Below are 23,012 nucleotides of genomic sequence, written 5' to 3' on the forward strand. Positions count from 1 at the left end.
TATTATGTAATCTAATCATTACAGTCAAAGAAGAAACCTACATCCCTCCCATCCTCAAACCCAAACGAGCTAATAATTTGTACATCTCTCTCGGAGATACACACTGTCCGATAACGCTAATGGAATACAATAAAGCTCATTTGGAGCCCACAAACGAATCTCCCCTCGCTTGGCCGACTCAGAATTCAGGAATTTCGCTACACTAGACACTAGGCTGCAACTAGTGCTAGCCAGACCTATCTGTGCCTGCCTAAACGGTGGCGTCGTGTATCATTTATCTTGCGTTGCGGCTACAACAGCAGACTGGAATGAGAACGAGCAAACTTGACTGTTGATGCTGGCTACCGGAACATCGCATTCAGTGGGGGATGAATGATAATGGATGAATGTGCCACGTCCGGTTCCCGGAAAATGGTCGTTAAAAGAGCACAAAAACGCAGAAATTAGCTTCGGAAATAAGTTGCGGCGGCGTAGGGAATGGGTGTGTGTTATCTTATGATTTGGTCTTGGGTTTTCCGTCTCTGAATGTGAAGTCTTGAATTTATGTTATGAGTATATCGAAGCTGCCTTAGAAAGATGTTTCTTTTCATAATACATACTTGAAAATAAAGGTTTCCTGAAGGTTCTTCTTTAACGGGTTTTTTGCAAGACGTAAGATCTACACTGAATTTAAACAATATCTCTAATGTAGACAGATAACATTTCCATTCAAAAATATAAAACATCAGCTGAACCTTGTTTTTTACTAATACCAGGTATTATGAATGAGACCAACAATTTGAAAGTGAATGCAAATTGGAAGAGGTATGAGCTTTCAAATATAATGTGTTGAAAGCAATAAATCCATCGATTTCGAATTTACAGACACCTACGCTCGATTTTGTTAGATTATTACTGTCGATATGGTGGATTATTTAACTACAACACCAAAAACGACACCAGAAACTCTTTTATCACAAAAAATGTCCACGGTGGCCTACAACGCATTACCTTTTAAAATGTGTCAGCCTTAACTGATGGCTACCCCGCATAATGCTACATAAATGCCGTATCCTTTGAAAGGCAATTACCATTTACCACCACTCTGTCGCTAATCCCACACTTCAAATTTATTGACAGTCGTAAATACAACACCTTGCCAGTCGCATTGAATCCACCGTTCGTCAATTGGCGCTAAGTGCTTAATCCTACTTTATGTGTGTGCTGCCTGTACTGGCTGGTACTACTGCTTCCCATCTGCAGAATACACTAGTTTACAGCATTTTTGAACTCGGTAAGCTGATGATCATTTTTGGTGTAGAATCATGCCCTGAATTCGAAAACGCGAAAGAAAAAAATTACAGTAGAGCGGAATTTTTTTCGACTTTCCATACAAGGTTGATGATTTGAAATCGATTTTTGTTCTAATTTTAAGCAAAGTCACTCACTTCAAACATCTCATTCTCCGTAATCAATGCTCCGATTGATCTAAAATTTTTACTGTAACTCGCCTACATATGATTTGTCAAATAAACGTCGAGAAAGAATTTTTAAGTTGTTTTTTTCTTATTGAAAAAAATACATTTCTTCAAAAAAATTTGGGAATTTTGCTAAAATTTAAGAAGATCGTCCCTAAAACACGTCAATATCTTGAGTTTCATCAATCTGACGCAAAACCTGTATTCAGATGATCGAAAGGTATTGTATTCAGCTTTTAACTTATGGAAAAAGATTTAAAATTGGTTTAACAAAACGCAATATATTTGAATTTTAGTAAAATACACATTTTGAAAAATTGTAAAACTCGATATTGAGCTAAAACTCAAAAACTGTCCTACTTAAAATTTTTTGAAGGTCGGTGTCGAAATCAGCACTAAATTGTGCTTCAAAAATGTTGGTCGTTGACAGAAGTTCACGACTTTCGTTTTATTTTGTAAACTTGTGATATCTATTGGCAGATTTTCGAAAAAAAAATCCTCAACCCTCATCTCCTCCAATTGTTCCATTATCTTTCCGATTGTATACCCAAAGAAACTGAAGATACCCTTTAGCTTGATCTTCAGCACGGACGGCAACGGCGGTACAAAGCTAAATCATTCACAACACTTTGGGAGTAGGTCCTTTTGCTGCCATTCAAGTAAGCACACCCGCATCCACCTCACGGTTTTCCGTTGTTGTTGGCGGAGAGCTGTTAGTACTGCGCTCATCCCGTTCGTTGCAGGTAATTCATTCAGGAAAAGCGTTTTTCACTTTTCATTGTGCTGTCGGAAAAGCGTGCTCTTCGCTGCCACCGGTGGTGGTAGTTGAGAAGATTTCTTTTTTTTTATTTTCCCCTGTAAAACTACACAATCCCTTCATTCTTTGGTTGTTTAATCCTATTTTGGTCTCTTTTCAGCTCAAAACTCAAGCTCAGGTTTCGCCGACAAGCGGTTCTACTCGGACTAGGAACCGTGAAGTAGAGGAAAATTGATCAACGGACAAAATAGATCACTCATGTAGAAAAAAAGCTCTCCTGAAAGTAGCGGAATGCGAAGAATTGTTATGCCGTTTTTGTTGGATCACGGAAGCACAGCGTGGAACAAATACGTCAATGCAGCAAAAGAAGGATATGGATCGAAGAATTTGTGGAGGAATAGGGTAAAAGCTGTTTACTTTTCAATTGAATGCTTCCAGTTGGCGCCATCAGTGAAAATTGCATACAAGAACTTTTATAGCATTTAGTTTCCAGCGCTGACAGCCCGGTGGCGACACCATCACTTGTATTCAATGCATCGTCTGTGCTACTTTCGGTTATCAACTTTCTCAAATTTTCACCTCAAGCTCACGGAAGCATGGTAGTCAAGAACTGTCAAATCGTATGAAAAAATCGCGAAAAACGTTGGTTGTTAGAAAACGGGATTTAGTGAATAGAAAACAAGAATGGTTTGAAAAGGCAACGTTTTGTGTTTACTTCATGTTCCGGAATAGTTTCTTCACCGAAAAAAAATGATTTTACTACCACACAGAAAGAGCCATCTGTGATATTTTTAGCTTCGAATGTCGATCTATTCATAGCTAAAATCGGGATGGAATTGCTGAAAAAATATCGGAGGCATCTTTAGAGAAATGTCCTGGATGGTCTTCAGCTATTTTGCCGAATGCCATCGTACCCAATCGGTTGTTTGGTCGAACGCCGTTTGGCCGAGTTACGATTAAAATAATTTAGGGATACGGACAAACTCCGGGTAACCAATACGGTGCTTGAAGTGGTTGATCAAATTTTAAGTGAAGGTTTTCCCAACTATTAGCAAAGGCCAGGGGTTTTCAGACCTTTTAGTTCACGGTACACTTTTTGGAAAAAAATCTCTAAGCGGTATACCTGGTCAATTGGTCATTATCGTCCAAAGATTACAATATCGAATTTGTTAAAAAAGGTAGTTTTTTTTTTCAAACGACTCTCAGACGCATGAACTTATTTTTAAAATAGTTTTCCCCACATAGATGTGATTATGACATTGACATGCATTTTGTTTTTATTACGTATCAGAGTTTCGTTCGAGTGACAGAGCTGTTCAACTTAGAATGTTTTCTTGCTGATGTAATTTTTTTCTGGAAATTTTCGCGTGAGGTCCTGAACAGGTTCTTTGTGAAATTCTTGCAACATTAATATGATTTTGGCGAGTTTTTTGAACCTCGACGTACTCCTGCGTGACCTCTGCATGGTTACTTTTGTATTAATAAATGATGCTTTATCAATACCATTAGTGGATTTCTGAAGAAATCTTTGTCAAGAACCCCTACATGACACTTGGAAGCTTCACTTGCAGAACTTTTGTATATTTCTGAAAAGGTATTTGGTGAATCTTTTCAAGGTTTTCTAACCAAATCACGAGATCCGAAGAAGATTCATTTGAAACCAGTAACACATATTTTATAGAATTCCTGGGAAAATGATTGGAATCATTACTAAAATCCTTCTCATGTCCTTGGCAACACCGTTTACCCCCGTTGTTTTGGCTGCTTCTATTATGAACATTATTCAATTTGACCTCCACTAATCTACACATCGTTCAAACGTCGTTCTGCTCATGGAGCGGGATGAACAGAACGCCGTTTCAAAACAAAACAGCAAAAAAGGTTACTTGTAAAGTATTGTTCGATGTCCACCGGGCTACCAGAACTTCAAGTTAAAAAGGAACCCCGTTTGTTGTTCAAAGCAACGGGAGTAGCCGGTACTACTATCTGGATTACTTCCAAGATTTTTAGCGAATGATACATTCCTTGTAGGTGTTTGTTGCTGTAGACATTCATAGCAGTAAAAGCAGAATTTAGAAATTTTTAACTGCCGCGGTGCACTTGATATGGCTTCGCGGAGCACCAAGTGCACCGCGATGCACTATCTGGAAACCCCTGCCTCATAAGATTATTTAAATAAATTGAAGGGATTCTTTCAAAAATTCTCTTAATATTTATCTATAAATTTCTAATGTGTTATCGTAATGAAATCCTTCATTTATATTTTCCAGGGTGTTTCCAGAACATCTGCCTTTATTTCCTTCAGAAGTTTGACCCCGATTTTTTTTTCAAAATAGTCTTCCAAGGATTCATTAGGATTCATTCAGGGGTTGCTTTAGAGATTTCTTCAGGCAACTCAAACTCTCAAACTCCACTAGATATTCTCTCAGGAATTCCCCCAGAGCGTGTTATCAAATTCATATAAAATTCTGGGATTGCTTTAGCGATTTCAAGGAATTTCCACTAAATAGTATACTTTTAAAAAATTGCATCAAGGATTTTTCAGAAAATCCTTAAGAACTTTCTTCGGAAATTCTTCCTGGAAAGTTTCAAAAATCTTGCAAAAAATTTTTCGAGAATTTCACAAGAAATTCCTTCAATAAAAATCCTTTCGATATTTTTTACAGTATTTTCCTAAGGGATTCCTTCAGAAGTTATACTAGATTTCAACCAAAAATTTTCAATAAACATAATTTTATAAAAATCTTGCATTTATATTTTTTTTCACGAATTTTCTGAAATCCCCATGACAAAGTTACTGAATAAACAGATTTTTTTCGCGGGGTTTTCAGAAAATTCTTCAAAAAGTTCATTTTTCCTTCCACCGGCAATGTCCATGGATATATTTCCATAGATTCCTCCAACAATTCTCCAAGATTTCATTCGGAAATTTCCTTCAGGGATTGCCTCAGATTGTTCCTGGGATTCCTGCTGAATTTCCCCTGGAATTTCCTCCAGAATTTTTACAAAAAATATTTCAGGACATCAACGGTAGGTTCAGAAGAACTTTCACGATTTTTTTCAGAAATTTCTCCAGGGAATATTACAGATTTTCATCCAAGGATTTTTTTTACTAAAATTCTCCCAGATAATTTTCAGAAATTTCTCCAGAGAGTGCTTCAAAAATTCTTCAGAAATTTTTCCGGGGGTTTATGGAGAATCTTCCAAAATTTTCTTTTGGATTTCTAAGGCATTTTTTTCCAATTATTTCTACCAAAATACCCACGGGAATTATTTCAAGTTTTTTTTCTAAAAATCGTCTAAGATTTCATTTAAAAACATTCTTTAGAAATATTTTGGGAAATTGATCCAGGATTTCCTCAGAATTGTTCTCTCTTGCATGTAAATCTACTAAGATTTTTTTTTTTTTGCAAAATTTCATCAATGATTTCTTTTAGAAATTTCTTAGGGGTTTCTCATAATTTCTTCCAGAAACTGCCAAGAAAACTTTCTAAAGATAATTTTAGAGAACCATGATTGATTTTTAAGAAATACCTTCATGATTATTAAAAAAAATCGCCACAGGATTTTTTTTCATTATTCTTCCAGGCAGGTTTTCAGAAAGATTCTCAGGAAAGTATTCCTAGTAAGTAATTAGTCCAAAAATCTTTCAGGGAAATATATAAAGCTTCTTAAGACAAAGGCTTTTTTTTTAGAAAATTTTCACAAATGGCTTTTTAAACTTTTACAGACGCTTTTAAATTTTTTGAGGATTTTTTCAAGATTTCATTTAAAAATCTTCCCACAGACATTTGTATGTCTACGGTAATTCCTTTTTGAACTGCTCATGAGTTTTTTTTTTGGGAATATTTACAGACTACATGTTTTTCCAGATATTGCTCCAGTGATGATCCTCTAATTTTATTTTTTTGTAATCGTCCAGGATTTACGTAACTGCACAGAGAACAGACATTTAAGCTCGAACAAAAATACGTCGAAACCGTGTGTAAAAGATTTAAGTGTACCTCAACGCCACCAACGGAGACTGCCCCACTTATAAACTCGATTTAACCACACGATGGCAGTGTTCATCGTTAAAATACACTAGCCCACAATGCGACACGATGCGAAACGGCCAAAAACGGCGAGCACTGGAAACAAATATGTCAACACAACAATGGTAGTGATGGGACGCTAGCGCCGCGCAACGGGAGCATAACCACATACTCTGATATGACCGTTACAAAGTTTTACACAAGTTAGAAAGCGAAGATAGACGTCTGTTCTCTGTGGTAACTGTATATCTTCAAGAATACTTCTAAAAATATCTCAATATTTTTCTTTTAGAAGTTCAAACAGAAGCTTCTCAAGCAGTTTCCTCCGGAGATTATTTTAGAGATTTCCTCAAAGATTATTTTAGAAATATCACCAGACTCTCCTTTGCTGTTCTGAAGATTTTTTAGAAATCCTCCCATGTAGGTATTTTTCTTCTGAAATTCTAATAGGAATTACTATAAAAGTCGTAGAGAAATTCCTTTAGTTATTTTGGGTTAATGTTTTTACTGAGAGGTGGTTATAATTTTTTTTTCGGAGACAAGAATTGTCACAGTTAATTGCTGCTTGCTCTAGAAATTATTACATAATTGTGAGGAAATCACGCTCAGATAACTTTTTGTTAAAATCTACAAAACTTTCGTAAAAATCATATCTAAAACCTTTTGGAAATTATGAACTCTTTTTTGGACTAGCCCAGATTTTTCTTCATTATTGTTGTTTGGAAGAATCCCTGGAGGACTTATTATGAGAATTCCTGATGAAATCCATAAGTAAACTCCTGAAGAAACTGCTGGGGGGATTCCTGAAAGAATCCCTGGAAATTGTTTTGCAATCTCTTGGAGCGTTTTTACGAGAAATTTCCGGTGGAAGACTAACACAAAAATCGGAAGGAGATCCCTGATACACTTCTTGAAGAATTCCTAGGATTCACGGTGTAATTTCTGAAGGAGTCCCTCGACGTTTTTTTTTTCTGTTGAAGAATCCCTATAGGGCTTTTTAAAGAAACACCTTCCAAACCTCCCTGGATCAACTACTAGAGGAATCTCTGAAGAAGTTCCTGGAAAACTCCTTGAAAGCTTTCTTGACGAAAAAAAGAATATCAGGATATATTCCTAAAAGAAATGCATGCATAAACTCCTAGAATTTTTTTGGAGATAATTCTGAAAAACTTCCTGGTTAACTTCTTGGAGAACTTGCATCCTCCTTGGATTCTATATTACTTACCTTACCGGTCAGGCTAAGGCCGGGGTGACCTCTGCTGTACATAGTAGCCGCATCTATTCCACTCGGTCCATGGCTGTTTGTCTCCAGTTCCACACTCTGTGTAGGGTCCGCAGATCGTCCTCCTTGGATTCTATATGTATCCCTCTAAAAAAGAACTCCTGGAGCAATCCTTGAAAGAGTTCAAGAAGCAATTCCTGGGATAATTCTTGTAGAAATTCCAGGATGAATTCCAGGAAAAATCTTAGGAGGAATTTTAGGATGAATCCCAGGAGGTATCCCTGGATGAATCCCTAGAGGAGTTCCGGAAGAAATTTGGAGGAATTTCTGCAATCTGCAGAAGGAATCCATAGAGGACCTCTCGAAAGAAACCATGGATGAATTTTTGGATGAAACCCTGGAGTGATTTCAGAAGAAATCTTTTGTGAAATTCCTGGAGGAATTCTTGAAGAAATTGCTGAAAGAAACTCTGGAGGTATACATGAGGGAACTTCTGAACAAATTTTAAGCGGAATTCCTAGATGAATTTCAGGCGGGACCATGGAAGAATCCCTGAAAGAATTCTTGGAGAAATCTTTAGGGGAATACTTGTAAGAATCCTTGGAGGAATTTTTAAAAGACTAACTGGAGGATTCCTGAATGAATTCCTGGAGCAATGCCTGGAAGACTTCCTGAAGGGTTCTCCAAAAGAATTCTGGGAGGAATCCTTAGAGAAATTTCTAGAGAAACTTCTAGAGGAACTTCTAAAAGAATGTCTATAGGAATTTCTGGAAGAATTACTGGAGGAACTCCTGGAAGAATCCCTGATTACATCCCTGGGGCAATTTCTGTAGAAATCTATGAAACAATTTTTAGAGGAATCTTTGAAAGAATCCTTGGACGAATCCCTGATGAAATTCCCGGGGAAATTCCTCGCGGAATCCCTGAGGAGTTTATGACAGTATTGCTGTAGGAATCCATACAGAAATTCTTGGAAGAATTCCTGCAGGAATGCCCAGAGAAATTTAGGTAGGAATCCATTGAGAAATTTCAGGAGAAATTCCAGGAGGGATCCCTGGAGGAATTCTCAGAAAAAAAATCTCTGGAGGAATCCTCAAAGCAATTCTGGACAAATTCCTTACGGAATCCCTTGAGATACTTGAAGATGAATTCCCGGTGAAATCCCTAAAGAAATTCTTGGAGGAATCCCAGGAGAAATTTCCTGGGGGAATCACTGGAGAAGTTCCTGGAGCAACCCTCGAAGGAATTCCTAGGAATCCCCGAACAAATTCCAGGAAAAAACTCTAGAGGAATTCTGGGAGGAATTACTAGAGAAATTTCTGAAGGAATTCTTTGTGGAACCCTTGGAGGAATATGTGAAAGAATACCTGGAGGAATCCTCGGAAAAAAATCCTGAATCCCTACGGGAAAACCTGGAGAAGTTTTTAGAGAAATTCCTGGAAATATCCCTGAAGCAATTCTTGAATAAATTTCCGAAGGTATTCCTATAGAAATTTCTGGTGGAATACCTGGATAAATCCCTGAAGCAATTCCAGGAGGAATGTCTTGAAGAATTCCTAGAGGAATTGTCGGAGCAGAAATTCCTGTAAAAATTCTAAAGTAATCTCTGGAAAAAATCCTGGAAGAATTTCTGAACCCCTGGAGGATTTCCTGGAGAAACTCCTGAAAACGTCGTTGAAAGATATCGAGTAGAATGATTACATAAATTTCTGAAGGAATTCCTGAGCGAATTCTTGGAGAAATTTCTGGAGCAAGAAGGTCTGGAGGAATTACTGTTGGAATTCCAGTAGGTATTTCTGTAGAAATTCAAAAATTTCCGGAGGAATCCGTGATGCAATACCTGGAGAAATCTCTGGAACAGATCTTGAAGGTTTCCCTGAGAAGTTCCTGGTAATCCCTGGAGGAATTTCTGGAAAACAATCTGGATAAATTGCCTGAACAGTTCCTGGAGAAGTTTCTGAAGGAATCCCTAGAAAATTTCCTGGAGAAATTGCAGTAGGAGTTTATGGAGGAAGTGCTGAAATTATTCATTGATCATTATTCATTCATTTATTTAGTATTACATCAAATTCAACATAAAACTGAATCAACAATATTTCTCCATAATACACGGTTCGTGGGTGCCGCTCTCCATCCTCGGTCGCGCCCGATGCTCGCCAAGTCACGCTCCACCTGGTCCGCCCATCGTGCTCTCTGCGCTCCACGCCTTCTTGTGCTAACCGGATCAGTTGCAAATACCAGCTTTGCAAACCACCAAACATGCCCTGCCCACCGTATCCTTCCGGCTTTGGCCACCTTCTGGATGCTGGGTTCGCCGTAAAGTGCAGCGAGCTCGTGGTTCATTCTTCTCCGCCACACGCCATCCTCCTGAACATCGCTGAAGATCGTCCTTAGCACGCGTCGCTCGAAAACTCCGAGTGCTTGCAGGTCCTCCTCGAGCATGGTCCATGTCTCGTGCCCGTAGAGGACCACCGGTCTTATTAGCGTTTTGTACATGGTGCATTTGGTGCGTGGTTGAATCTTTTTCGACCGCAGTTTCTTCTGGAGCCCGTAGTAGGCCCGACTTCCGCTGATGATGCGCCTCCGAATTTCACGGCTCACGTTGTTTCAGCCGTCAGTAAGGATCCGAGGTAGACGAATTCCTTCACCACCTCGAAAGTATCCCCGTCTATCGTAACATTACTACCCAGACGGATCCAGTCGTTTTCGGTTCTGCCTACCAGCATGTACTTTGTTTTTGAGGCATTCACCACCAGTCCGACCTTTGCTGCTTCGCGTTTCAGGTGGGTGTACAGCTCTGCCACCGTTCCAAATGTTCTGGCAATAATGTCCATGTCGTCCGCAAAGCACACAAATTGACCGGATTTTGTGAAATTCGTTCCCCGGCTGTTGAGCCCGGCTCGTCGCATCACACCTTCCAGAGCGATGTTGAAGAGTAGGCATGAGAGTCCATCACCTTGTCGTAGTCCCCGTCGAGATTCGAATGAACTGGATAGTTCACCCGAAACCCTTACGCAGTTTTGCACACCGTCCATCGTTGCTTTAATCAGTCTAGTCAGCTTCCCAGGAAAGCCGTTTTCGTCCATGATTCTCCATAGCTCTGCGCGGTCGATACTATCGTATGCCGCTTTGAAGTCGATGAACAGGTGGTGCGTTGGGACCTGGTATTCACGGCATTTCTGGAGGATTTGCCGTACGGTAAAGATCTGGTCCGTTGTCGACCGGCCGTCGCACTATGGGCCAGAAATCAAAATTTCGCGACAAAATTCATAAAAGTTGTTTTTTTTTAAGATCAATCAATTTTCATATATGTATGATTGTTTGAGCTATGTTTGATTGTATACCGACTGATTTTTTTATTTGTAACAAAATTGTATCGTTTTTTGTGTGGAGAAACTTCTTATAAGCGAATATTCTCTTTAGGTTTAAATTCCAATTTTACAATGTTTACTCAAATTGTACAGTTTTTTGCCAATTTGTTCAAAAAGTAGAAGTATTCGACCGTATTCGACATGCAACCGATCTAGAAAGCTAGTTGAGACTCTTTTTTTTTCGGATGCTACCGGACTTTTTTGCGGGAATTTGCGGGAAACCGAGATAGAATGATTTAAGCGCATGCGTTAATTTTACAATGTTTTACGCTGTGCTTTAATAACCATCCACTCTTAGATAGACTTTTGGCATTATGACGCAATCTCTTTATTGCTTGCGTAACAATACACAGAGCAACATACCACTATTATTGTTGGAGTGAACCACTAAACGCACCACGGTTTCACGAAAAGTAGATAGGCCACTCAGTTGCGATATGGTTGCTATCGAGAATGTGTTGGCGAACGCGACAGATGAAAGGGGAATATGTCAGATCATATGAGTCAGCAGAATTGGAGAAGAAATAGACCAGATAGGAATCGTACTCTATATCTAGTTGCAAAATTAAAGCGTGAATAATAAGCCATTGGCGAATTTCAATAGTCGTTTAATCGTCATAAGGTATACCTAGTTTGCTAATTTAAATGCAGAGATTATGATTATTGTGAATATTGAATTATAGGTTGAATTTCGCAACGATACCTTGCAGGATCGGAATTATTGTTTCTATTATAAAACCATTTGGAAAACTTGTAAGTAATCATTTCGTTATTATTGCACAATTGTGAGATCTAATTGAATCTTATTATCTGGATTAGGCTGAAACGTAGCGAATAATTGTCGACCAGAAGTAGGATTGATAGGAAAGGTCACCGGAATTGTAAGAATCAATCATATAACCGAAATGTACATAACTAATTATTCTGGTTTTTTAGCTTTAAAGCAACGACAAATAAAGACTGAATTGCTAAAAGATCCGTGAATCCCGTATTCCTACTTCGACGTGACAACAAATCTTTAAAGAATTCCGTCGAGACGTTGATTGTGCACGGATTTGGCATCGAACCAACGAAGAGACAGTCGCGATGGCAACAGGTGCGGATTGGCAGAACTGCATTGCCTGTAACAAGCCGGATCGGGAAGAGAATTTGGTAGCCTGTGATGCCTGTAAGGATCGGTACCATTTCTCATGTGCTTCGGTGGACGACGGCGTCCGCGATAGATGTTGGTCATGCAGCAGATGTGCCTCTGCGATACTCGTGGATGACGTGTCGAGATCCGGTAAATCCAGCAAGTCTGGTAAAAGCAGTCGGTCGTTGAGGATTAAGCTTCAGCTAATGAAGATTGAGGAGGAGCGTAAGGCCGAAGAGAAGCTCATGCTGCAACGGCAAGAGCTCGAAAGGGAGCGCCAGGAAAAGGCTTTACTCGAAAAAGCGTCAATGGAGAAGAGGTACCGCGAAGAAAAGTACGCGCTGTTGATGGCGGAAGCGAGCGAAGACGATGGTGAAAGCGTCAAGAGCCGTAGGAGTCGAGTGAGTAGCAAGGACAAGGTCAATAGGTGGATAAAGGACCACGCAGGCATTTTGGCTGATGGAGACGGTCAGCCCGATCCGGTTGTAAGGGAGCTTCCAGCGAAGCCGACGGATGCGAATGCGGATGGCGCGAAAAATCATGAAACGCCACTAACATCATTGGGCGACAAAGTTGGTAAACCACTAGGCGCAGTAACGAAAGAGACCGTTTCGATCAAACCGGCCACACAGACGTCGACTCCGACCCAGAAAGACCACGTGGGACCACCAGAATCATTTTTGCAGATGCAAACGATAGCCGAGCAACCAAACTCAAAGCTGGTTTTCGATCAACCCCGTCAATCGATTTCCCAACCAGTTGTCAGAGGACTAACGGTACCTCGAGAGATCCAGCAGCAGGTTCCGATGCCGACAGTCTGGCCACCGAATCACCATTCTGGTTCGTTTCCGACGGAGCAACAACAACTGTATCCGCAAATCCAGAATCCTGCGTTTGGCCCACGGCCCGATCACCAGCGTGCACCAGCGATGAATCATTCTCGACCGCCACCGGGGTTTCACCATTCCACGATTAATCCAAACCAACTAAACGGTACGCAATCGTTCCAACCCGATCAATCTCAAGCAGCGTGGGGTCAGTTTCAGCAGCAGCTCGCCGCCAGACAAGTGGTACCGAAGGAACTTCCGGTGTTTACCGGAAACCCGGAGGATTGGCCATTATTCGTGAGCAGCTACCGGAACTCGACAGCGATGTGCGGTTACTCAGATGCGGAAAACCTCATGAGGCTGCAGAGGTGCCTCCGAGGCAGCGCGTTGGAGGCTGTCCGCAGCAATCTACTGCTGCCATCGTCCGTTCCTCAAGTGCTGGCAACGTTAGAAACGCTTTTTGGCAGTCCAGACCGACTGCTGCAGACCATGTTAAACAAGGTTCGTACTGTTCCGGCGCCAAAAGCAGACCGGTTGGAGACTTTGGTCAATTTTGGCATCACCGTTCAGAACCTGGTGGGGCATCTGAAAGGCGCAAACCAACAGGCACATCTGATGAATCCATCGTTGCTGAGCGAACTGGTTGAAAAGCTACCGGCTAATATTCGATTGGACTGGGCACTACACAAGCAGCGCGCTGGCTTTGTCGACTTGGGCACCTTCAGCGAGTATATGATGGCGATAACTTCCGCGGCCAGTGATGTCACGCAGTTCAGCGACCACGATGCCTATCGAGCCAACCGCATCGAGAGACAGCGTCCCAAGGAGAAGGCGTATATGAACACCCACTCTTCGGCAGATGTTCGTAAGTCTGATAGTTTTAGAGGTAAGCCAGAAAGTTTAGCAAGACCGTGCTATATTTGCCAAAGTCTAAAGCATAGAATAAGAGATTGCTCTAGATTTAAGACATTGCCTATGGGAGATCGCTGGAAAGCAGTTAGTGAACACCAACTGTGTAAAATTTGTTTGGTGCCGCACGGTAAGTGGCCATGTAAATCCAATAAAGTGTGTGAAGTGGGGGGCTGTTCTAAGGGGCATAACACGTTACTCCACCCGGGCCATCCTGACGAGTTTCCACGCTCCGGAACCAGTGCGCCGGCAGTCGTTTCTGTGCATCGCCAGCTTCAGAATCCCATTTTGTTCCGCATTATCCCAGTGACGCTCTATGGGAAAGGGACGCAGATAACAACCTTCGCCTTTCTGGATGAGGGGTCATCCTTGACTCTGATGGACGCCGATATCGCGGATCAACTGAACATCAGCGGCGAAGTGCATCCATTGTGTCTTACATGGACAGCGAACATTGAGCGGCGGGAGGCAACATCACGACAAGTTAGTCTGCAAATCTCGGGTTCATCGAACGACACCAAATTCGTATTGGGCGACGTTCGCACGGTGGAAGGCTTAGCTCTCCCAACGCAAACTCTTCAGTATGGAGAACTAGCCAGACGGTACCCACACTTGGAAGGACTTCCGATAAAGGACTACGAGCAAGCGGTTCCGAGGATTTTGATAGGCATGGACAACGTTCATTTGTCTGTTCCGTTGAGAAGAAGGGAACGAGGAACACGAGAACCAATCGCAGCGAAGACAAGATTAGGTTGGACGGTGTTCGGCTGCGTTGGTGATCCTTCGAAAGTCTCTGTTTCACCTTCGTTTCACATTTGCGAATGCGTGGAGCTGAATGGAATCCATCAGCTGGTTGAAAGTTTTTTCTCCGAGGAATGTCTGGGTATTGTAGCAGCACGTACGCTGGAAGGAAACGAAGATCGCCGCGCAAGAGAGATCCTAGAAACTACCACCGTACAGCGAGAAGATGGGCGTTTTGAGACTGGTTTACTGTGGCGCAACGACGTCGTGGAGTTTCCTCCAAGCTACGCTATGGCTGAAAGGAGACTAGCTTGCCTTCATCGTCGACTGAAAGCCAACCCGGAGCTGCTAGCGAACCTGGAAACCCAAATAGCTGAATACCAGATCAAAGGATATGCGCACAAGGCTACAAAGCAAGAGATCGAAGAATTCAATCCCAAGCAGACATGGTTTTTACCGTTAGGGGTTGTGACCAATCCAAGAAAACCTGGAAAGGTCCGCATGATTTGGGACGCCGCTGCGAAAGTTAACGGCGTATCGTTTAATAGCATGATGTTGAAGGGGCCGGACCTGTTGACGCCGTTGCCGAAGGTATTGTTTCAGTTTCGCCAGCGACAAATTGCAGTTGTTGGAGATGTGCGTGAAATGTACCACCAGTTCTTCATCCGTGACGCAGATCGTTCCGCTCAATGCTTCCTGTGGAGCCCGGAGCCCTCTCAACCGCCGGAAGTATTCATCATGGATGCAGCGACCTTCGGCTCCACCTGTTCTCCGTGTCAGGCACAGTTCATTAAGAACATGAATGCGAAAAGCTGGGCGAATGAATTTCCGGAAGCAGCAGTAGCACTAGTAGAAAACCACTACGTGGATGACTACTTAGATAGCAGGGACACAGCGGAAGAAATGGCAAAAGTGGCGACAGATGTTCGAACGGTGCACGCGAAAGCACGGTTCGAAATAAGAAATTGGCAGTCGAATTCGGGACAGGTGCTGGCGCATCTTGGGGAACAGCATACACCTCAAAGTAAGGAATTCACTAGCGATAAAGTTAGTCTCATTGAACGTGTGCTAGGGATGGCCTGGCTTCCCAAGGAAGATGTATTCACCTTCAGAATATCTGTGTCGGAGGATCTGCAGCGATTAGTATCAGGAGATTCAGTGCCTACGAAGAGGAAGATCTTGCGGTTTATTATGAGCCTATATGATCCGATTGGACTTATCTCTCATGTGCTGATACATGGGAAAACCATCATACAAGATCTGTGGAGATGTGGAGTTGGATGGGACGATCCAATCCCCGAAGAAGTCAACGAAACATGGAGAAGATTTGTCAGCGTGATCAGCGAGCTGCATCAGGTTCAAGTACCCCGCTGCTACTTTCCAGACTACGAAAATGGCATCTATGAAACGTTGGAGCTGCACATGTTTGTGGATGCGAGCTTGTCTGCTATGGCTTGTGCGGCTTTCTTCCGTGTAATCGACCGTGGACAAACACGATGTGCGTTGGTGGCTTCGAAAGCGAAGGTAGCTCCGTTGAAGCCGCTGTCAGTTCCGCGTTTAGAGTTGCAAGCGGCTGTTATGGGAAGCCGCTTAATGAAGACCATTGCCGACAGTCATTCGATTAAAATCCAGAGGAGATTCATCTGGACCGATTCCAACACTGTTCTACTGTGGATTCGGTCGGACGCTAGAAAGTACCGACAATACGTTGCTGTGCGTGTAGGCGAAATTCTGGACGAGACCAATGTGCAGGAATGGAGATACGTGCCGTCGGGGCTAAATGTGGCGGACGATGCGACCAAATGGAAGGGAGCTCCGGATCTACGGCCAACCAACCGTTGGTTCTCTGGTCCAGATTTTTTGTATAAACCGGAGAATCAGTGGCCACAGCAGAAAGTGCAGTACGTCGAAATTCCAGAAGAATTACGCGCAGTTCATTTTCACCGAGAAATTGCCCGTGTCAGCTTCATCGACGTTCAACGGTTTTCTAAATGGGAACGTCTCTTACGGTCGGCTTCGTTCATCTTTAAGTTCATTAGGCGATGTCGCAACATACCGGGATCATCTCAGATGTCAGAAGGATTGGATCAGCAAGATTTCCAACGTGCGGAATGCGCGTTGTGGCGATTGGCGCAAGAGGACGAATACGCAGAAGAGCTGAAACAAATAAGAGTTGAAAACGAAAGTGAAGTAAAAAGGAACAGTCCCTTAAGGAAGCTGTCTCCGTTTATCGGCGAAAATGGAGAACTTCGCTTGGGAGGTCGCATCGGTGCTTCACCCTTCACTGCGTACGATGCGAAGTATCCAGTGATCCTGCCGAAAGGACACCGTATTACCGAACTTATCATCGACAGCTACCACAGATTGTTTGGGCACCAGAACGGAGAAACTGTGGTAAACGAATTGAGACAAAAATATTACATCTCCAACATGCGAGCGGAAGTGCGCAAGGCTGCTAAGCGTTGCCAATGGTGCCGCACCTACAAAGTTCAACCGCAGATTCCAAGGATGGCGCCACTGCCGGTAGAGCGCGTGATACCGTTTGTTAGACCGTTCACGATGATCGGGATAGATTATTTTGGTCCTTATTTGATCAAAATTGGCAGAAGTTTGGTGAAACGGTGGGTTGTCCTATATACTTGTCTCACTATAAGGGCGGTCCACTTAGAGATAGCAGCATCCTTATCAACCGAGTCGTGTATGCTGGCGCTTCGTAGATTCATAGCCAGACGTGGAGCGCCGCAGCAGATTTACACCGACAACGGGACCAACTTCGTCGGTACCGAAAGGGAGTTGGCGAGGCAATTACAGGACGTGAACCAGAAGATGTCTGAGAGCTTCACGAACGCAAATACCAGGTGGAATTTCATTCCACCAGCCTCTCCGCACATGGGCGGTGCGTGGGAGAGGATGGTCAGGGCTGTAAAAACGGCTATGAGCTCCATGAACCACCCCCGGACTCCTACAGAGGAGGTGTTTCAGACCGTTTTATGCGAAGCCGAGTCTATGGTCAACTCGAGACCATTAACATACATGCCGCTGGAAGGTTCGGATCAAGAGGCTCTTACACCAAACCATTTTCTCCTTCTGAATTCAGTGGGAGTGACGCAGACTGAGAAATCGTCGACGGAGGAAAGAGAAGCTCTACGCAGCAACTGGAAACTCTGTCAGCACATTTTGGATCAGTTCTGGCGCAGATGGATCCGTGAGTATCTGCCTACAATAACGCGAAGGACCAAATGGTTTGCGGAAACGAAGAGGATAGAAATAGGTGATGTAGTCTTCATCGTAGACGGAAATGTTAGAAATCGCTGGACTCGAGGAGTGGTGACAGCAGTTTTTCCCGGAAAAGATGGCCGAATCAGGCAAGCAGAAGTGCGAACCAATTCTGGAACACTTCGCAGATCCGTCGCTAAACTGGCGGTTATGGACGTCCTTTCAGAAGGTAAAGCTGATGAACGGAGCAGCTTTACGGGGCCGGGAATGTTGGAGTGAACCACTAAACGCACCACGGTTTCACGAAAAGTAGATAGGCCACTCAGTTGCGATATGGTTGCTATCGAGAATGTGTTGGCGAACGCGACAGATGAAAGGGGAATATGTCAGATCATATGAGTCAGCAGAATTGGAGAAGAAATAGACCAGATAGGAATCGTACTCTATATCTAGTTGCAAAATTAAAGCGTGAATAATAAGCCATTGGCGAATTTCAATAGTCGTTTAATCGTCATAAGGTATACCTAGTTTGCTAATTTAAATGCAGAGATTATGATTATTGTGAATATTGAATTATAGGTTGAATTTCGCAACGATACCTTGCAGGATCGGAATTATTGTTTCTATTATAAAACCATTTGGAAAACTTGTAAGTAATCATTTCGTTATTATTGCACAATTGTGAGATCTAATTGAATCTTATTATCTGGATTAGGCTGAAACGTAGCGAATAATTGTCGACCAGAAGTAGGATTGATAGGAAAGGTCACCGGAATTGTAAGAATCAATCATATAACCGAAATGTACATAACTAATTATTCTGGTTTTTTAGCTTTAAAGCAACGACAAATAAAGACTGAATTGCTAAAAGATCCGTGAATCCCGTATTCCTACTTCGACGTGACAACAATTATTCTGGAAGGTTTCGTTTCAGGTAAGACTGTGGTTGTAGAAGTTTAAATCAATATCATGCACTTACTCCAAATGAAAAGTTTGGGTACATCAATTCGTGTGGTCAATTATGATTTTTAATAATCTCAATTTATGTATAGATGTCATGTATGTATAGTTTTTGGTGAAAAAATCGCTGCTCAGGTTTTCCAGATGTCCGGCATTTGGCAGAATGCCACTTGGCCGAATTATGTTCAAAATAATTCAGAGACCTCTTTTCACATTCTAGCTGCCAATTTGATCATCATTATTTTTTCCTTCTTCCTTCCTCCAATCATTGACTATTCATTCTTATTTTAAAATTCAGGGATTAGTTGGCATTAAAACTGTCAATATTTTATCTTATATTTTTCCTCCTTTTGAGTTATACTGACGTGGTGAACAGTGTCACGATCGTTTCTCCTTCAGCCAAACGGCATTCAGCCAAATGACACTCGGCCAAATGACTTGGAGTCGGTATTTGAACAATAAATTGTGTTCGCTCTTCGATCATATGTACAAGTGGGATGGATATATTTGCGATTAGGGAAAAGATTTGATTTTCCTTATAATAGGGTGCCGAACCACTTGGGCGTGGCTTCTTTTTTGGGCACTTTTCCGCTACAACTCAGTAGACTTCGAACCAATTAACTTGAATTTAAAACAGGGCTAGATACTACACCTATCTCACCGCGTTCCAAAAATAGTGTCAATTGGTTCACAATTGACTGAGTTGTAGCAGAAAAAGCCCAAAATAGAGATTACTGCCCAAGTGGCTCGGTCCCCTACTTTAAATTCCGTGGCATTGATAGGCTCGGTAGCTAAGTCGGTAAAGCACTTGTGTAGCATATAAGGGTCGTGCGTTAAATCTCACTTGAGCTGTGGGTTTGTTCCTAATTTCACTAATAATGTACCCATCTGTACATATGTATGTACGTTGAGTTTATTTAAAGTTCTAATTTTGATTGATATGCCGAAACTTTGCACATTGAGTCAGTCTGTGGTCTTGATTTAAAAGCTTATAATCACATTTATATTTGAAACAAAACCTTCCAGAATGAAAGTTGTTTATTGCTTTGTATATTGTTTCGCAAGCCATAAAGTCATAGCGTCGTAATGGCAAGAGTGGATGATTATTGAAGCACAGCGTGAAGTATTGTAAAATTTAAGGAAGCACTAAAATCACTTTAACTTGGCTTCCCGCAAATTCCCGCAAAAAAGTCCGGTAGCATTCGAAAAAGAAGAGTCTAAAGTAGCATCCTAGACCGGTTGCATGTCGAATACGGTCGAATACTCCTACTTTTTGAACACATTGGCAAATTTAACCGTAAAATTTGAGTAAATATTGTAAAATTTATTTTTAAACCTAAAAGATTGCTATGCTTGCATCAAATATGCAAAATATACTAAATTTACTTTTAGGAAATGAATGCGTTATATTTTTTAATCACATTTTTCACCACAAATCACATTTTTCTTAATATTGGTTAAAATCGAGAATTTTCGCTCATAAGAAGTTTCTCCATACAAAAAAAACCAGATTAATCCACCTAGTGGTGGTAGTGCCTTTCTCGTCGAACATATTTTCATAATCTTTACGTCGACATTAGCTGATCCTAAGAACACTTATACGCTTAGTACGATTCATGTCAAATTTGACCTCCTTATGAACCCAAATTGTGCTCTGTAATTTTAGACGCAAAAGGTGATTGTAAAAACTTTATTCAGTGTTGATACGATCAAATTATAATTTTCCCATAACACGTTGATCCATCATACATTATATAAACACCGCAGGCACTTGGAATTGTGTGATTTGATGAGATTGCTTTGGTCACGATTTTGTTCTCTTGCATATATGAAGACTTTGACCATTTCTTCACTTTCCATCTTACCCAAAGTTTATCAGGCTATCAGAATATCCACAATTTGATTTATCGCAAACATTTGTTTTGTTCTCTTTCATAATTCCACTATTTGAGTGGAGCATGTATGAGTTCGGTTCAATTTTGTGTTTGACCATTTCCGGCGGGCACCTGAAACCGATTCCATGACACTACTGGTTGTCCCAAAGATTATCTATGGCTATTTTCTTGTAAACTGGATATCAGGTTGCCTAGAAAACTATGAGTTGATGTGTTGCACGGGGAGCATCCATTAAGTAAGTATGTTACGCTGAAATTGGGAATTTTCGAAGACCCCCCTCCCCCCTACGCGTACGGGCTTTTCCTATATTTAATACACTGCCTATCATCGCATATCAGTCCCATATTTGCTGGGTTTCAAATTCATATGGGACAGTTATGCGATGATATGCAGAACATTGCTTGTCACACTTACCACTTACCCATGCATGATTTTGCTTTTCTTCTATATTTTACCATTTCCGGCGGGGCACTCGATACCTGTTCTTGAACACTAAAGGTTCTCCCAAATATGCGTCTCAGACTTTTAGCTTAGCTGTTAAAATTTGGTTATTGAAAAAGCCGCGATTTAGTGTGTCGCATGCATACGTTCGGTAGAGTTTTATATTTTACCACTTAACGAGACACCCAAAATCGGTTCCCGGAAAGGATCTGTTGTCCCAAATTTGATCTAAGACTATTTTCTTGCTAACCGTTCATTAGGTTACCGAATAAATCATGTGACATGTCACATGTATTGATTCTCTTTTACATTTGAATCATTCCGGCGGGACAGACGGAATCGGTTCCGTGGAACACTGATATGGTCTGAGACTTTTTTCTTGTCAACTGTACATCATGTTACCTAAAAAGCCGTGATTTGAGGTGTCGCATGCATGGCTTTGGTTCACTTACAGACTTGGCCACTTCTGTTGGGACCCCCGAAACCGGTTCCGGAATACTACCGATAGTCTCTAATGCAGGGTGTTAGGTTCGTGAGTGCAAACCTTTATTTTCTTACACCGCACATCGGCGGCGTTGTCTTTTTATTTCATAACCACTGCAGCAGTGGTTCGGCATATGATCAAGACTGTGAGCGCGATGCAAAACGATATACCAGAGTGCACTAGCTCCAGCGGCACACGGAAAGATCGATGTACACAGAGCAAGGAGTAACTTTCACGCAGCGATCGAAAAGACAAAAGATTTCATGCAAACTTGTGTGAAAATTCACGCAAATTTGTGTAACACCGGATCAGCACATTTTTTGTGCTGATCCAGTCGTGAGTGAAAATCCTTTGTCTTTTCGTAAGTTACTCATTCGCTGTGTACTTTCGTTTTAGGGTGCACAGTGCAAAGTGCTTACCTTTACAGTTGCAAATTCATGATCTGATATACAATGTTGAATTCGGAATTACAAGAACACGAGAGGAGCTAGACGTTTGATGTCAAAGAACGAATTGTAGAACGGAACAGGGGTCATAAATTTGCTTAAGAGAAAATTCAAATTCATTTCGCATTTTTCAAAGATAATTTACAAAACCATACATACACTACTTTTGAGCTTATTTGCTTTAAATAAATTTTCTAAATAGAAAACTAACTATTTAACTAAACCAATAGATTTGAAGATCTTTTTGGTAGAAAATTTAATAATCTGCCGAATGAGGGTTTAAAAGCTGCGTTAAGCTTGCCCATTTTCAAGTTATAGCCAGTTTGAGGCAAGCAGTCTTGTAAACATTCGACACTTTTCACTACCTTCATTCCGGTGCCGCAGTCGGGTGTCAGCTTGCTTTGTTAAATTCATGCGCTACCGTTACCTCTTGCTCTTACACATAACACGAGCGGTAGGACGAAGGTCAATGAACATAAAAAATGCCCTCATTCAAAGTGCAAAATTTCGGTAATACCAGTCCGTGTGGTCAATTATGAATTTTAAATAACTCAACGTACATATGTACAGATGGGTAAATGTTTGGTTAAATTGGGAAAAAATCCACAGCTCAGGTGAGATTTGAACGCACGACCCTTAAGGGTCATTGTTGGGGCACCCGGAAACGGTTTCGGAACTAGACCGGTTCAGGTATGGTCTGAGACTATTTTCATGCTAACCGTTCATCAGGTTATCGAAAAAGCCGCTGTTTGATGTGCGGCATGCATGGGTTTGGTTCACTTTTATATAAGGCCATTTTCGGGGAGACACCCGGAACTGGTTCCGGAATACAACCGGCAGTCCCCAATGTGGTCTGAGCCTACTTCCTTTATAACCCGCCATCAGGTTATAGGAAAAGCCGTGCTTTGATGTGTCGCATGCATGGGTTTGATTCATTTTATATTTGGCCACTTCCGTCGGGACCCCCGGAACCGGTTCCGGAACACTACCGGTTCAGATATGGTCAGATACTATTTTCCTGTTAAACGTTCATCAGGTTATCGAAAATGCCGCTGTTTGATGTGTCGCATGCATGGGTTTGGTTCTCTTTTATATTTGGCCACTTCCGGCTGGACATCC

General features: G+C 41.7%; 1 protein-coding gene and 1 long non-coding RNA gene across 3 annotated transcripts in view; both read left to right on the forward strand.

Moving 5' to 3' along the window:
- LOC134287712 (uncharacterized) overlaps positions 1–23,012 on the forward strand; it is a 582,424-nt gene that overhangs the window by 25,469 nt on the left and 533,943 nt on the right. The gene's annotated exons all lie outside the window — the stretch shown is intronic.
- LOC134287709 (uncharacterized) lies at positions 11,224–18,570 on the forward strand. Of its 2 annotated transcripts, none has more exons than XR_009997469.1 (2): positions 11,224–18,315; positions 18,382–18,570. XR_009997469.1 is itself a non-coding variant. In XM_062850280.1 (2 exons), the coding sequence occupies exon 2, from the start codon at positions 11,928–11,930 to the stop codon at positions 17,943–17,945; it is 6,018 nt and encodes a 2,005-aa protein (XP_062706264.1). In that variant the 5' UTR covers positions 11,224–11,594; positions 11,661–11,927; the 3' UTR covers positions 17,946–18,570. The 2 variants fall into 2 exon arrangements, 1 of the variants encoding a protein (XP_062706264.1); XM_062850280.1 differs by having other exon boundaries at positions 11,224–11,594; positions 11,661–18,570.

The sequence above is a fragment of the Aedes albopictus genome, chromosome 2 (genome assembly GCF_035046485.1).
Source record: "Aedes albopictus strain Foshan chromosome 2, AalbF5, whole genome shotgun sequence".
In the NCBI taxonomy this organism is placed as follows: Eukaryota; Metazoa; Arthropoda; class Insecta; order Diptera; family Culicidae; genus Aedes; species Aedes albopictus.